The sequence below is a fragment of the Danio rerio genome, chromosome 2 (genome assembly GCF_049306965.1).
Source record: "Danio rerio strain Tuebingen ecotype United States chromosome 2, GRCz12tu, whole genome shotgun sequence".
Classification (NCBI taxonomy): domain Eukaryota; kingdom Metazoa; phylum Chordata; class Actinopteri; order Cypriniformes; family Danionidae; genus Danio; species Danio rerio.
Genome location: NC_133177.1, coordinates 29,103,089 through 29,118,546, shown reverse-complemented (window position 1 = coordinate 29,118,546; position 15,458 = coordinate 29,103,089). Strand labels below are relative to the sequence as shown.

The 15,458-nt window shown below is 32.8% G+C and overlaps 1 protein-coding gene across 8 annotated transcripts in view; it reads right to left on the bottom strand.

Moving 5' to 3' along the window:
* Positions 1-15,458, bottom strand: part of tnika (TRAF2 and NCK interacting kinase a) — a 159,439-nt gene that overhangs the window by 35,671 nt on the left and 108,310 nt on the right. For 4 of the 8 annotated variants that reach the window (XM_005163387.5, XM_005163388.5, XM_005163390.5 and 1 more), the window contains exons 9-14: positions 13,980-14,058; positions 13,458-13,633; positions 9,025-9,094; positions 8,733-8,931; positions 5,334-5,435; positions 294-380 (exon numbers count right to left, since the gene is read on the bottom strand). In XM_005163387.5, coding sequence (XP_005163444.1) covers positions 294-380; positions 5,334-5,435; positions 8,733-8,931; positions 9,025-9,094; positions 13,458-13,633; positions 13,980-14,058 — 713 coding nt within the window. 8 annotated transcript variants of the gene reach the window in all.

The following is a 15,458-nucleotide window of genomic DNA, read 5'->3' as shown; positions in this document are numbered from 1 at the left end:
CAAACAATGGCACAGTTATGTTTGAGCTATGCTCTATTACAATATACAGTATATCTCATTCCTTGATCGGCCCATCATGTTTGTTCTTTTAAAAGCTGATATTTCTCACAAATATCACAGAAACAACGACTGCAACACATTAATGAAGTATAAAAACATAATTGTGATTCTGTAACAACACAAAATGAGGTCTGAAGATCAACAGAGAGATGCAGTAAAAGTCAACGCAGAAGCGGAGATGCGGGAGAGGGATTGGGGCGTGCACAACAAGATGAGTGTCTTCTCTCTGTTACCAGTAGGAGCGCCTGCTCTTGCAAGAGCTGTTGTTGTAGGATCTCGAGTTGTCTCTGTTCCTCCTCCAACTGACGACGGATATACTCCTGACCAGCCGCAAAGGAAAAGACAGGAAAAACACAGAAAAGCAAGTTTTTCAGAGTTTCTACAAGATTCAGGGTGAACGTAAGACTAAGGAGTGAGAGTGATGCATTAGAATGACAGAATGATCGCTTGAACAACAGACAGAGAGATAGATAGAACCACAGACTTAACGATAGTTAGTTAGCTAGATAAGACAATAGATGGCAGATGGACAGGAAGTAGAAATGTTGGTCACAGATCATTTTAGGGTACAGCTCATGCTGTTAACAAACCTACAAGCCAAACAAACCTAATACGCTTTTAATTAGCTGCTTTATAATAGTTAGTGAGCTAGTATTTAGGTTTAGGTATTGGGTAGGATTAGAGATGTAGAATACAATTTATAGCACTTTTTCAGTACTAATAAAGAGTTAATATCCTTATTACGTTAGGGAATAAGTAGACCCACACAGAATCTGCACGTGCAGAAGTTTGTAGATTTTAAGCCATCATTGAGTCTATCGTATATATTTACTTGTGTAAATGTGTGTACATTCATATTTATTCACATTTTAAATTAATTTCAGTAATATTATTGACTAATATGAAAATGTTCACATGACTTATTTACAATACAGTTTCTAAAGTAATATTTTCTGTCTTTTAGTAGATCTATTATAGGCCTATAAAAGACTTGCTTTGTTAAACATTAAAGTTAAAAGGGTATTATTTTTAATTTCATATATTAGATTTTTGATTGTGATACTACCAAAATCATTACGCATAAATCCGCAGGAGAAAATCTCAGCAGATTCTGTCTGGTCCCAGTAGTGAGTCAGTAGTTAATGGTGAGAATTGTTACTTAAAGTTATTTGACCTTAGTCTTCACTTCATGCAGAAACACATGAGCCTTTTTTTGATTTTCCTAAACACCCGGTGTGGATAACATCACATATTTAAAAGAGGGATAAAAGTCTTTGAATTGTAGATATAAAATACAGCAGAGCTACCTAGAACTATAGATCAAAAATTGGTAGCTCAATCAATAGGTTAATAGACTGACCCAGAAAAGACAATATCTTGACAAATAGACCAATAGATGGGTTTTTAAAAACACCCACAGAAAGCTAAACGATACCTAGCTAATTAAAAATCTAGATTGATAGTTCCATAGCTAGTTACTATAAAATAGATAGCTAGTACTATAAAAGAACTATAGCTAATTAGACAACAGTAATTTAATCAATAAGTCAAATGAAAGCTAAGCAATAATATAGCCACAGTTTTACTACATATACAAAGGTTAAAGGATTATTTCTCACAAAAATATTAATTACATTGTTAATTACTCACTCTCATGTTGTTCCAATTGCCTGAAACCTTCGTTCATCTTTGTTAAACAAATTAAAATATTTTAGATGAAATCCAAGAGCTTTCTTATTCTCTTTAGACTACAATGCTCCTGAGATGCTTCAAGACCAAAATGGAACCTTTCCAAAACATTTTATGTCACTCCAGTGGTTCAAATATAATCATATGAAGCTCCATGAAAACTTTTGCTTTGCAAAAAACACATATTTTGCCAAAAAAAAAAAAAAAAAAGTTTCTTGAAATCACATGCAGTGTTTTGACAATGTTTTTGGCTCCTTTTCTGGAATTCTCAGAACCACTGCTGTCTGTGGAGTATGAGAGAGCTCTTATATTTCATTTGAAAAATGTTAACTTATGTTTTAAAGATGATCAGAGGTCTCAGGCATTTCTAACAACATGAGGATAAGTAATTAATAACGTAATACAACATTTTGCATGACATTGTCCTTAAAATTTTTGCAAAACAATGGTTAATTTGTGGCCTAACTACAATAATTATTTATTTATTTATTTATTTATTTATTTATTTATTTATTTATTTTTTGTTGTTGTTGTTGTTGTAAACCCATAGTTTATTTTAAAAAAGAGGGAGACCATACAGGACCATAAAAGCCAAAACAAACAGACTAAAAATAGTACATCTCCCAGGGCTCTAGGAATAATGACTGGAGATTAAATTGTGTGTGTTTCTGGCTAAAATCTTCCCCTATTTTTAATCTCACTCACTTTTTAACTTGAAAGCTTCTAGAAAATGCACTTGTCACTTTATACAAACAGACATTACATTGTATGCCTTTCTGGCCAACATTCTACTCACTTTTAAACTTAAAAGCTGCTAGAAAACACACTTGCCACTTTATATCCACTTCTAACATTGTATTGTTACTACTTTTATAATTATTGTTGCCTTTTTACCTTTTTATCTCTTGTTATTATTGTTGTTGTTTTAGACAATTAGGACTGCACTGAAGGGAAGGGCAAACGTTTTGTACATTTTGTACAATGACAATAAAGACTCTGATTGACTGAAACAATAGCAAGTCAGTATGCCAGCTAGAATGACAGACAGAATAATAATAGACAGAAAGGCTCATATCTAGAGAAGAGGTGGTGTTAAAAAAGAGAGAAAGATACAAAGTGAAAAACCAGGTACACTATTTGATGAAGTGGCGTAGACCTGTTGAACGCGTGGGAGACGAGAGAAAGAACAGAGCCGATGGTGCGATGAGCTAAGAGAAGGTGTGAACGTGTGGAGGGAGAAGGAAAGTGCACAGTGGGAGTTTGTACATCAGCACACCTGAAACAGCGCGAATGGAAGAACAAAAATAGGTGGGAGAGGATATTGATAGTGCGAGCAAGAGACGGGAGTGTAATCGCCTCATCCTCAAGAGCGACTGCGAGACTACGATGATGGAAAAACCTTTTCAGCTCAAGGGTCAGAGCTCTGGAAAACAGCAGCCATTAACCGAGCCATCCTTAGAAATGTAGCGACGGCTCTGAGAGGTAATTAACCTCACCCACACCAATGAATGAACCAAAGCAAGAAAGAAAGGCACAGATATTCTCATCTATTTATCAAGTCAGTGACTCAGCCATCCCTTCATACATCACGGGATGTGAGGGGGAATAGTTCAAGGTCGCGCACACACTCTCCAGTTAGATGGTCAATCATCCGGGAGCAGATAAAAGAGAAAAGCAGCAGTGCAATGCACTCATTTCCCGTGTCTTATCTGGCTCTCCACAGAATCTTTTCGTTATGGTGCCGTTCACTGGGCTACTTTAACAACAATTAGGTTTCATTAATTGAGTGTGTAGTTGGTTGGGGCTGTGAGTGTGCGTAGCTGGTCTAGGGCTGTGTGTATGTAACAAATCAGGACACAAATGTGTACAATGACATGAATATTACACAGGTATCACAACAGGGTATCTGATGGTTTCATTAGGTCAAATTTAAGACTTTTAAGACCATTATGAATGAAATTTTAGACTTATACAGGGCTAAAAAGTAACAGGGTATATGCAGAAATCCTAAAGGTAATTTCAATACCTTTTTAAGACTTTTTAAAGACCTTCTCAGACTATTTTAAGACCTCAACGCCACTTCAAGTTGTAATCAGTATCAAAACTTCATTTTCCACTTTACTTTACTTAATAAACAGTTGTAGTTAAATAAATCAATGGAGCACAACCATGCAACAGAACTCAGATAAGCTCGGAAGAATAAATTACGTGGTTGTTTTCAGCGACAGGCTTCAGCCACTGTTTAAACTCGTCTTTCTTCAACCAGGAGTTCAACTTACATTTTCCTATTTTGCCATCTGTTTCGCCTTGTTATTGCTACATGTGCAGAGCATCACATCACCTTTCCACGTTTGTTGCAAATTACATGACAGCACCCGGAAGAAGGAGCTTGGCCAGACGTGCCCCAGCCCGAACCAATCGAGTGGATTGAGGAAAATAAATATATGTATGCTTTTTTGGAGTCAAACACTTTAGACAACGCTTGAACAAAATTGCAGACCTTGTAAAAAATCTGATTAAGACTTTTCAATACCCTTTAAGGGACTTAATTTTCTCATAATTATTAACTTTTAATACTTTTTAAGATCCCGTGGACACTCTGTCTAATGCTTCTAATGGTTTCTAGTGGATTTTTTTTTTGCCACCAAATGTCATTTTTTCTTAGCAATTAATGTGTAAAAACAAGAAAACTCTAGTTGTATATGCTTTTTTTCAAAATAATATTTCTTTTTGACAAAAAAAATTACAAAAATATTATATTAAATTATAAATTATATACAATTTTGTTATATTAAAAGCATTTTTATTGTGGAGATTCATTTATAGTTACATAAATAATCAAAAATATACGTTTGTTGGCGTTTGGTGCAAATTGATTGACTATAACTCCTATTCAACCAATGCGTTTCTGTAATAAATCCTTAAGTTTCATGCCCATTTAAAAATATTATGTCTACTCGCCCTTATTTCTGTAAAGAGTTTTTGTATGAGTGGAAGATAACGTAAAGGGATATATATCTGTTATTATTATGAGGAACTGTGTAATTGTTTTCAGTTGTCTTTCCCTGGGAATTAGGGAATTCATTTGGAAATTATTAACAAAAAATATAAAATTCTAACAGCTATTGTAAATTGTATCTCTTTGCAATAAAAAACTTAAACATAAATTTAAATATTTAAAAAAAAAAAGGTTTTATTTAGACAGTTTTGGTAATTGGATGGGTGTCAGCCTGATTGTGTAACTTTACTTGGACAGAGGAAAATTAAGACCTGTTAAAAATGACACATAACACAATATGTCAGTAAATTTAAGGCCAAAAAAATAGTTTTTTAAATTTTAGACATTTTAAGGCTTTTTAAGACCCCGTGAAAACCCTGTACAAGGAGATGGTGATTTATGTGAAAAATGCTAATGTCAAAAAGCTTATAAATCATACTTTTTTTTCAGAAAGTAACTGTAGACATTTTCCTGTAAGGGTTGGATTTAGGGATAGGGCATAGAAAGAACAATTTGTACAGTATATGTCCTCACAGCTCACAAAAACAAACCTCTGTGTGTGTGTGTGTTTGTGTACGGTACGTACCTGCTCTCTTTCAGCCTGTCTCCTCTCCTCCTCTCGCCGGAGCTCCTCATAGCGATGTCTTTGCTCCTGCTGTTTTCTTGCTTCACGTTCCCGTCGCTGTTGCTGTGACACACAACGTTATGCAAATGAAGAACCTGTTGTGACTTAATATTAAAACAGTGTAGCAGCTGAAAAGTAAGCACTTCCTTTTCTTTTTCTCTACCTAAATCTGTGGTAAAGCTCTGGTGAAATTCAGCAGGGGAGGTTTTTTGAAAAACATAAAATGCTAATGCATAATGGGCTCAATTATCACATTGCAACCATATTTTGAGACTCATATTTTGTGTATGTGTTTGTGTGCATTTTTTCTGTAATTGTATCTTCAGAAACACAAAAGAAAAATACACAATGCACAAAAAAAGATATTTTGAAGAAAGTTGAAAGCCTGCATAGTATTTTTTTTCATACCATGTTAATGGTCAAGTCATTGACTTGAAATAAACTCAGAAAGGTTTAGAATTACTCGAGAGTGAGCAAATTTTAATTTTGGGGTGAACTATATATATAACTATACATATTCAATTCAATAATTGCTTTATTGGCTTGACAGATGTTACAAATATATTGCCAAAGCAGTTAGCAGTTATAAAGTTTACATTAAAAAAAGAACATACATATAAAATATAAAAAACACAGTAAACAGTAGTAGCAAAAATCTATCTATCTACCTACCTACCTACCTACCTACCTACCTACCTACCTACCTACCTACCTACCTACCTACCTACCTACCTACATACCTACATACATACATACATATATATATACATATATACATACATACATATATTTATATATACATATTTACATACATATATATATATACATACATATATACATACATATATATATATACATACATATATACAAACATACATATATACATACATACATATATACATACATATACATACATACATACATATACATACATACATATATATATATATATATATATATATATATATATATATATATATATATATATATATATATATATATATATATATATATATATATATATATATATATATACATATATTTATATATATATATACATACATACATATATACATACATATATATATATATATATATATATATATATATATATATATATATATATATATATATATATATATAAACACATAGATAACATAGTTGACATGATTTAAAATTTTACTACTTTTTATTTTAAGACACTTTCTGCTTAACTGTCAGGAAAAAAAAATATGTATGTACTGAATGTGTGTATGATTCAAAGAAAACAAGCTTATCATCAGCATGTTGTGTTTCCTGCATCGCACAATGCATCAATTTCTTAAAATAACCCTTAGCCACAAGCTACACTCAGGCAGGTGTTAAAGATATTACTTGTTGGAGAACAGCAGTGCTGGACTTTCAGTGATTATCCATATATAGAGGGTTTTCTACACCACACATAACTTTTACACTTATTTATGGATTTATATAAAGAAAAGTGCCATTTATATGAGCTCAGTGGAGCTGAAGTTACAAAAACTATAATAAGGGTTTGAGACTACAGCTTGTGTAAACACAGACAGTTAATTCATACTCACTCTGTCTCATACCTAGAGCTGTTATAAGAGTTCTAGAAGCCTACGGCAAAGCCGCTTATAGAACGGCATGTCTTTATCAGTAACAAACATCTCACAAAAATCAAACAACATTACATGATTTGACTTGTTTAGAGGTTACATTGGAAGGTCAACATAACTATCTGAGTCTGTGTCAAATCAAAATTTACATTGTTTATTTTGCTAGTGCACATTATATTTGTAAGGTTTTGGTAATGTTTAATCAGTCTGACCATTTGCTTCCATATTTGGAGTGACGGTCAGTTTGTCGGCTTCAGCCACAATATTCTTAACCACACCCCTCTAACCGTTATTTAGCTATGAGGGAATGATGCACTAAAAGAAAGCCAGTGCTTCTCACAGGTTTGAAATATGCTTGCAGTGGTGTCTGGATTAAACACACCTTTTACCAACAGCACATAAATAGTTAACTCTATGCGACAAACAAAATATAATTAGATTTTTAACACTATTTTTATTATTGTCTGCTTTAAACTTTTTTCTTTTTCAATGGGTTAATGTTAAAGACTATTGAAATACATTTTTAAAATCCACTATTTCTATTTTAAGCTATTCAGGAGCCATGTGCACCCACTGACAGGTCAAATCTGCTTCTCTCTATTTCTCATTTATGTTCAGGTCGCTTTTTTGGCATGACATTTTGTACAGTATTGCCAAAGCATTTAAGATGTTTCAAGTATGTAATATATTACCATTATCAAATTAATAAAATATACAGCAAATGAGACATAAATGATAGTAAAAATGAATAAAAAAGACAATATCTCTAAAAATGATAATATTTACAATAAACAAACGTTTAGATTATTTAAATAAGACAAATGAGTTCAATACCCATTTCTAATGGTGTACAAATATTCTGCAGCCAATTTAGATGTAATTTTGCCTCTCTGAGTATTTAATAATGGTTTTCTGAGTCGTTTAGATTATAGAATTAATTATTTTAATATCTCTCTCTGTGCTAAAATTAATGACAGCTTAGAAAACGAAAGCAAAACCAAATCCCGGACACTTTAGCAGGTTTAGAAACCCTGGCCAGATGCAAAAAGGTGCGGGTCTCTGTGGGTCTGTCTGTGTGAGTGTTGACAGTTCTGGTGCACACAGAACGAGCAGTATGAAATGGGTAAAGGACAGAAGATTTTCCACTACTTAATCACTCGAAGATGTTTGTTTATATTGGGTGGATACAAAAAAAGTGTAAAAGGATGATCAAAATAGCAAAAATAAAGTCACTAAATATACTTGTTTGGCAGTTATTATTCCTGGGCGGCCCACCCAAGTAAAGTGTATGTGTGGGAAGCACTGAAAGCCCTAATCCTAAATAAACATAGTTTCAGTTGGTACTGTGGATCAACATATTGACACAAACCATTTTCATAAACACTGGAACCCCAAATCAAAACCCCCAAATCTTTTGCTAGCGGTTTATTCATTATATCATCTTTGAAAGCAGGTGGGCACGTCAACGGCCCGTCTCGGTTTCCTCAATGTGAAAGTAAGCTCTTTTCTGCAATTTTGACTTCTGATTTATTGGCCTATTTGGAAATGACTAGGAATAACAAACACCATTGAACTACTTGCTCAACAAACAATTGTGTTTATGACTATAGATTAAAAAAAGCATAAGCTGTTTTTCTTTAATCAATGGAAGTAAATGAGGCCAGAAGTCTCGAATAACTAGGGTTGTGCTCACTCATAGGTGATCGAATAACATCAGGAAGAATCATCTCTAGATGTTTACCTCTTCTAATCGGCGCCTCTGTTCTTTCTGTTCCTCGATGCGTTTCTGCCTCTCTGCCAGCAGTTGATGTTTGTGTCCCTCGTTCTGCTGCTGCTCAAGCTGTTGTCTACGCAGGGCGTCTGAACGCTCCTTATTGGCCACCTGCAGGCGCAGGAAATCCCGCCGTAGAGTCGACTCGCCGGGTATGTTGATAATGGAGCTACATGGAAACAAATGAAGGTTTCAAGCCTTTTTCCTTTAAATACTTAAATACAACTCAAATACAACCCCAAAAATCTGATGCATGCTCTACCTGGGTTCTCCAATCTCAAGCATGGCCTCTTCCTCCTCTTCACTCCCGCTGTACTCATACTCCGTCTCATCTGTAGGTGTGAAAACATTCAGCAGTCACATTTCAGACATGCAAAGCCCTCCCTGATGGGATCCCTGACAGGTATCTTGACATTCAGTGTCCTTAAAGCATCTGGCTGCTTTTAAAGTGCCAAAAATCAATGATTTTGTAGCTTTTTCCCCCCTGAAGTGCACTTTACTGTAGGATGTTCAAGGTTTGCAGCAGCATTCACAAACAGATTTTTAGATTTAATGGCCATCTCTCGATGACACTTAAAATTGCACAAGCTGTACTACCCTAGCTTTACAGAGACAAACAATATTCAACTGAATATCAGACAAGTGGTAGTTATCACAAGTAGTATGGCACAAACACAATACGAGAAAAACATTTTCCAAAGATGATGATCAACAACTTCAAAGTCTAAATATATGTCATTTGGGATCTGTAAGATTTTTGTGCACACCAAAATTACTTTTGATAAAACTACATATTAGTAATAATGTGAAACTTTTATGCGATGACAAAGCAGATTGTTTTAAAATATGCTTTCATTAAATAATATGCCTATTCTTAAGAAAGGTTTTCTCTTAAAATAACAATCTTGCCACATAAATATCCCTTGATATATACAGTACTGTGAATATATCAGATACTTGCTGAAAGATTATTCATCATTATAGAAAAAAAAGGCTGTGTGTAAAAACTAAATAGACCATCACTTTGGTATCTTTTATATAACATCCATTGTTTTCAGCCTATATTTTAGGACAAAGTTAAAATGGCAATTTAGAAAGGGGCAATATTGTTAAACTCCAATATAATATACCTTTAAGAATCAATTTAAGCTTCTAAATGTAATCTAAATGGAAAATGGGGAATGGAGGTGATGTGTAATGTGATGAACGTCACCAGATGTAGAGCAACTGGAGAAGACTTTTTTTCAGTTATGTGCTGCACATGATTGTTCCATGTTAATGGTATTAGATGTTGAATTTGAACACCTTGACAACAAATGACCATGTCCGATTTACTCCTGGGATTAAGATGCGTTTGTCTCACAGACTTTGTTTTCTTATTTAAGTGCCACTTTACAGAGTCAAATAGGAGGCATGGGAAGCATGTAGACTACATTAAGTACGTAACAAGTAATATAACTAGAATTGTTGTTAAACATGCTTACTATATTTGCAGAGCTTTATTTTCATAAAAAAAAAATACATTTGTTGTTTGTTCAAACTACTACTAATTTCAAATGAGCTGAGTTTTTTAGGATAGCTTAATTGTTTCAAGTTCAATCCACTTAAATTTGCAAAAACTAACAAGTTAACTTAATCGATTTATGTTGGAACAACATGAGGGAATTGTGTGGAACTCAGCATTTACAGTGGATATACTAGTTCATTTAACAATAAACAACAGACAGAACAACAGCATTACTACTGACGATAACAATAACCATCTTCAGGTCATAAAATAAAATGAGAAGGGAACAATAGATATCACTGAGAGAACAAGAACAATTTTTTTTTTAATCAATCATAACCTTTGTGAAAAATTAGACTTCAATTTTGTAGGACACACCTTAAAACTTAAAACTACTGTCAACATTTATTACTTAAGTTTCACTATATTGTATACTTCTCCATGTTAATCACTTAACTCGCACTCTAAAAAGAAAACTTTGGTTAAATTGAGTTCTTGACATCCCTCTAAACAAATTTCAGTTTTCTGTGTTAATGATAAGCTATAGACAAAAGGTCAATCAATCAGTTACGGTAGTTAAAGGGTTAAAGAAGTGTATGATAGGTTGTGGCGAGCAGTGTAAGAACCTTGGTATATTTCAAACAAAATAAAAAAACAAACTGAAATTATGTAAATACGAGGCCCTTCTCGTCTGGTGTGTGAAGGCTGTGCACTAGATGTTTATGAAATTTTTATTCTCTCTCAGCTGCCTTTGTTGTGTTTAGAAAGTATGATTAGCATGACCCATTTACAACCCCACCTATACTGTAGTGAGGGTGTTAAGAGTGTTCAAAAACAATATACAGTCACTTAATCTTTTCAAACTTATTTTGACCCTTAAACGCAGTACAAAAAAAGAACTTTATCTTGATTAAATCTTTGTATTTTTGCCAAAAAAGAACTGCTGAAATTAGAAGCTGGTATCTAGAATAATAAGAACACAAACAATCTGGCTGACATTAATACTGTTATTTAGTGTTAAATTACTGTGGATGTGTTAGTGGCTTAGGTTTTGATGCGAGTTTTTACATAAATATTAACTGTATTTTTATACTTGCGTAAACTTTACACTTTCAATCACTTCTTTTCAATAAATCAATTCAATCATTTTATCTGGGAGTGCTTTGTGGGTCTTTTTTATTATTAATTCAGGGACTATTTTAGAAAAATCACACAGTATCATAAACAAAAAGACTCTCTACTCTCAACAGACCCTTTTAACAAGACTATTTTGATGCATTTAATGGTCATCTTAAATAGTTTTTGTTATTTAGATAAAAAAAAACTAAATGTACGTACATTTATATGGATTTATGTATGTATTATGTCATCTTTTCATCAAATTAAAAAAAAAAAAAAAGTACTGCTTGTGTAAGGAATTTGTAATGCAGAGTGTATGGGGCAGGACAGTAAATTTGACGTTGTTCTCTCTTCTGGCTGCCGTCATCAGTCTCACACTATTTTTTTTGCTTTTTCTGAACTTCTTGATAACACCATAGTGGAGTTTTTCTTTTAATATTTCACCAAATAGGATTGTAAAAAAAATTATTTGTTGTACTCTTCCATTCACTGCACTCTTAAGTTCACCCAACTATGACAACTTCCACTACTGAGAAACACGTACTGTAAATACAAAAAGAGTCACTGAAAATGTATGTTAATAGCCAATGTTGGGCAATAATGTGCTACTAGTAATGTGTTACTGTAACGACATTAATTTTGACAGTAACTAATTACATTTTTAAATACATTAACTTTTTTACAGTATGATGTGTTTATCCATTACTTGGTAAATGAATTAAATAAACTTCCTGTTTACAGCAGCGATGCATTGTGAGATTGGTGGATGCCAATCAACCACTGTAAAGGAGACATGTTGTGTACGAGGTGCCATACTGGACAGAAGTAAAGTGAAAGCACGTGAGAGACTGAATGTGCGCAAATGAGTGACCGGGACACTATTGATGTTACTATTATTAATTACTATTGCTAACACTACTATGCTTGTTGTTTCAAAAAAATAAGCACACATTTGTTATCTGTGTAACAAAATGGATTAGTTTAGTAGACACATTGACACACTTCTGTTGTTTCAGAACATGTTATTTAAATGTATAGGGTTGTATTGCTCAGAAAGATGCTGTGATTTATTTTTTATGGTTAAACATATTTTTATAGCTGTATACAACAGCAGATTTTGCACTTTCAATATACACAGCTTACTTTCCATATGTTGCTGACATACCACGTTTAATTTGTGGTTAGTTTCATTTTAGAGCAGCTGTTATGTTTTTGTTTTGTTTAGAATGCATAACATTTATGTCAATAACAGCTTTTTTGGTGCCGAGTTTCACCAAATTTATTTGAATTGATAATTTAGATTACTTTCATTTATTTATTTCATAAAGGTTTTGTGTTTGTTGTATATTATCACTAGTTTCATACTCAAGCTGTAAAGGAACATGTTTAAGGTTTAAGTTCAAACTTTTATGATGCTGAAGGAACTTTAGTTTTTGCTTTTTTGTTTCTGAATATATTATTCAGCTAGTTTATCACCTTGTGATATTTTCATTTTTGTGCTGCTGATCTGACTTACATAAATCAGTGTTTAAAAATGTCTTTTTATTTAAGTTTTTTTTGTATTTTAGTTGTGAGAATGAAAATTAATTAAAACTGTGAAGCTGTAAGTGGTTAGTGCGTCGACAAATAGCACCGATGTGCTCGCATCGACTCAAGTTTGATTCCCGACTCGAGGTCCTTTGCCGATCCTTCCCCTATCTCTGCTCCCCACACTTTCCTGTCTGTGATCTCCACTGTCCTATCAATAAAGGTGAATGCCTAAAAATAGTTATAATAAAAAACTGTAAAGCTGATCGACAGTTTATTCTCCATGCAGCACTAAAGTGACATTATAGGGCATTAATGGGAGAATAAAAAATGTTTTTAGGAAAACTAACTCAAAAATTATATATATAACAGTAATGCATTACTTTTAGTGTGAGTAATCAATAAAGTAATTGAGCTACTTTTTGAATGAGGTAACTAGTAACTGTAACTAGTTACTATTTTTCAGTAATTAGCACAACACTAATAACAGGTGGAAACAGAGCTATAAAGTGTGCAAAGTTGATAAGGTTGGCAAGGCTGACCTCTCTCTCCTCTCTTCTTCCTGGTGCGATCGATGTGATCCTTCAACTGGATGCGGATCGTTCTCTCGTTCGCCATGTCCCGGATAAAGGGGTGTTTGAGGAGCTGATCTGTACCAGGCCTCATGTTGTGGTTCTTTACCAAACAGCTTTCGATGAACGAGTGGAATCTCTTAGTCCTGCAGGTATGAGAAAGAGCTTGAGGGTCACACTTCAGGCTTATCATGCTTGCTTTATTTTTACTCCATGTTTTGTCTGGCAAGCTTCCCAGCACTTAGTTTTCAAGTTTTGGAATTTTGTAATAGAAATCTGTTATTAAACAAAAACCTGTATGTCTAGCGTGACGAGCAACCTTTCTTAAGGCGACTGATGAACAAATGAAGATAGCATGTGACACATGAAGTGAACAGTAAAGAAGCGCTCAAGACTGTTTGATTGATAGCAGATTGGACAGAGTGAATCGGGAGATCTGGTCTGGTTTCAGTCCCTGTGACCTTTCTGAACAGAGAGAGAGGGACTACTCACCACTTCTTGGACTTGAGCCTGGGAGGAGCATTTCTGGGGATCAGAAACAGGGCTCTCATTGGGTGCAATTCACAAAGGGCTGTATGGGAAAGAAAGGACAGTGTTAACACTGGAAAAATGTACAAAGCATGTATGCTGATGGTTAACATCTCTGAAATACTTTGTTATAAGAAGCATCATGACACAAAGTCAAAAACATAAATAAAAACTGGTTACTGAATTTAATCTGGTTACTGAGTGCGATTAAACAAAACTAAATTACATTTTTCCCTCATGTGATGCCAAACTTGACTGCTCAGGATATATATATATATATATATATATATATATATATATATATATATATATATATATATATATATATATATATATATATATATATATATATATATATATATATATATATAATTTATACAAAAAATAATAAAAAAAATAAAAATATAATTAAAATAAAATAGTAAACAAACAAAATTTACAAATGGAAATATATATTTATTAAAAACGTAAACAAAACCTGATCAAAACAAAATAAAATACAAAAATAAAATAAAAAGTAAATAAAGTATTAAAAATAAATAAATAAATAGAATAAAATAGTAAACAAACTCAATTTTAAAATGGCAAATATATTTATTAAAAACATGAACAAAACATGAACAAACTTAAATAGAAAATAGAAAAAAAATAAAAGTAAATAAAATAAAAACTAAACATAAAATAAAATAAAGTAATAAAATAAAATAAATAAATAAATAGAATAAAATAGTAAACAAACTCAATTTTAAAATGGCAAATATATATTTATTAAAAACATGAACAAAACATGAACAAACTTAAATAAAACAATAGAAAAAAATAAAAGTAAATAAAATAAAAACTAAACATAAAATAAAGTAATAAAATAAAAAATAAAAAATAAAAAAATAATAAAAATAAAAATATAAACAAATAAAATAAAATTGAAATAAAAAAAAATAAAAAATGAAAAATATATATAAAAAACGCGAACAAAACATGAACTGAAATAAAATTTAAAATATCCACAGCAGTTGATGAGCTTTTCTGAACCAACATACAAAAAATGACCTAATTCTCATTTCACACACAGTCTTGCACATGCTGTTTTTTTAGCTTATCTCAATCTAAATGCTTGATAAAATCTCAATAAAATAAGCTCAATAAAATCCTCTCAATGCACAATATCAAGCATTAACAAGAGTTTAAAAACTCAATTTTCACCAGCCGGCTTTCAACAAATCAACAAAATATGAAGCTAATATTTACTCTGGGATAGGATTGCGTGGCCTGAATAGTCACAGGTGCCAAAACATCAGAGATTATGGGCAGGTGCAATGGTCACGGTTTGAGGGTACAGCGTCTTTCAGCCTGGCAGTAGAATTGGCAAGCTCAGTCCAAACTAGAGGACGGTCGGGTCTTGGTGAGTTTGACCAGCAATGTCACTTTTGGACACAGATCTGT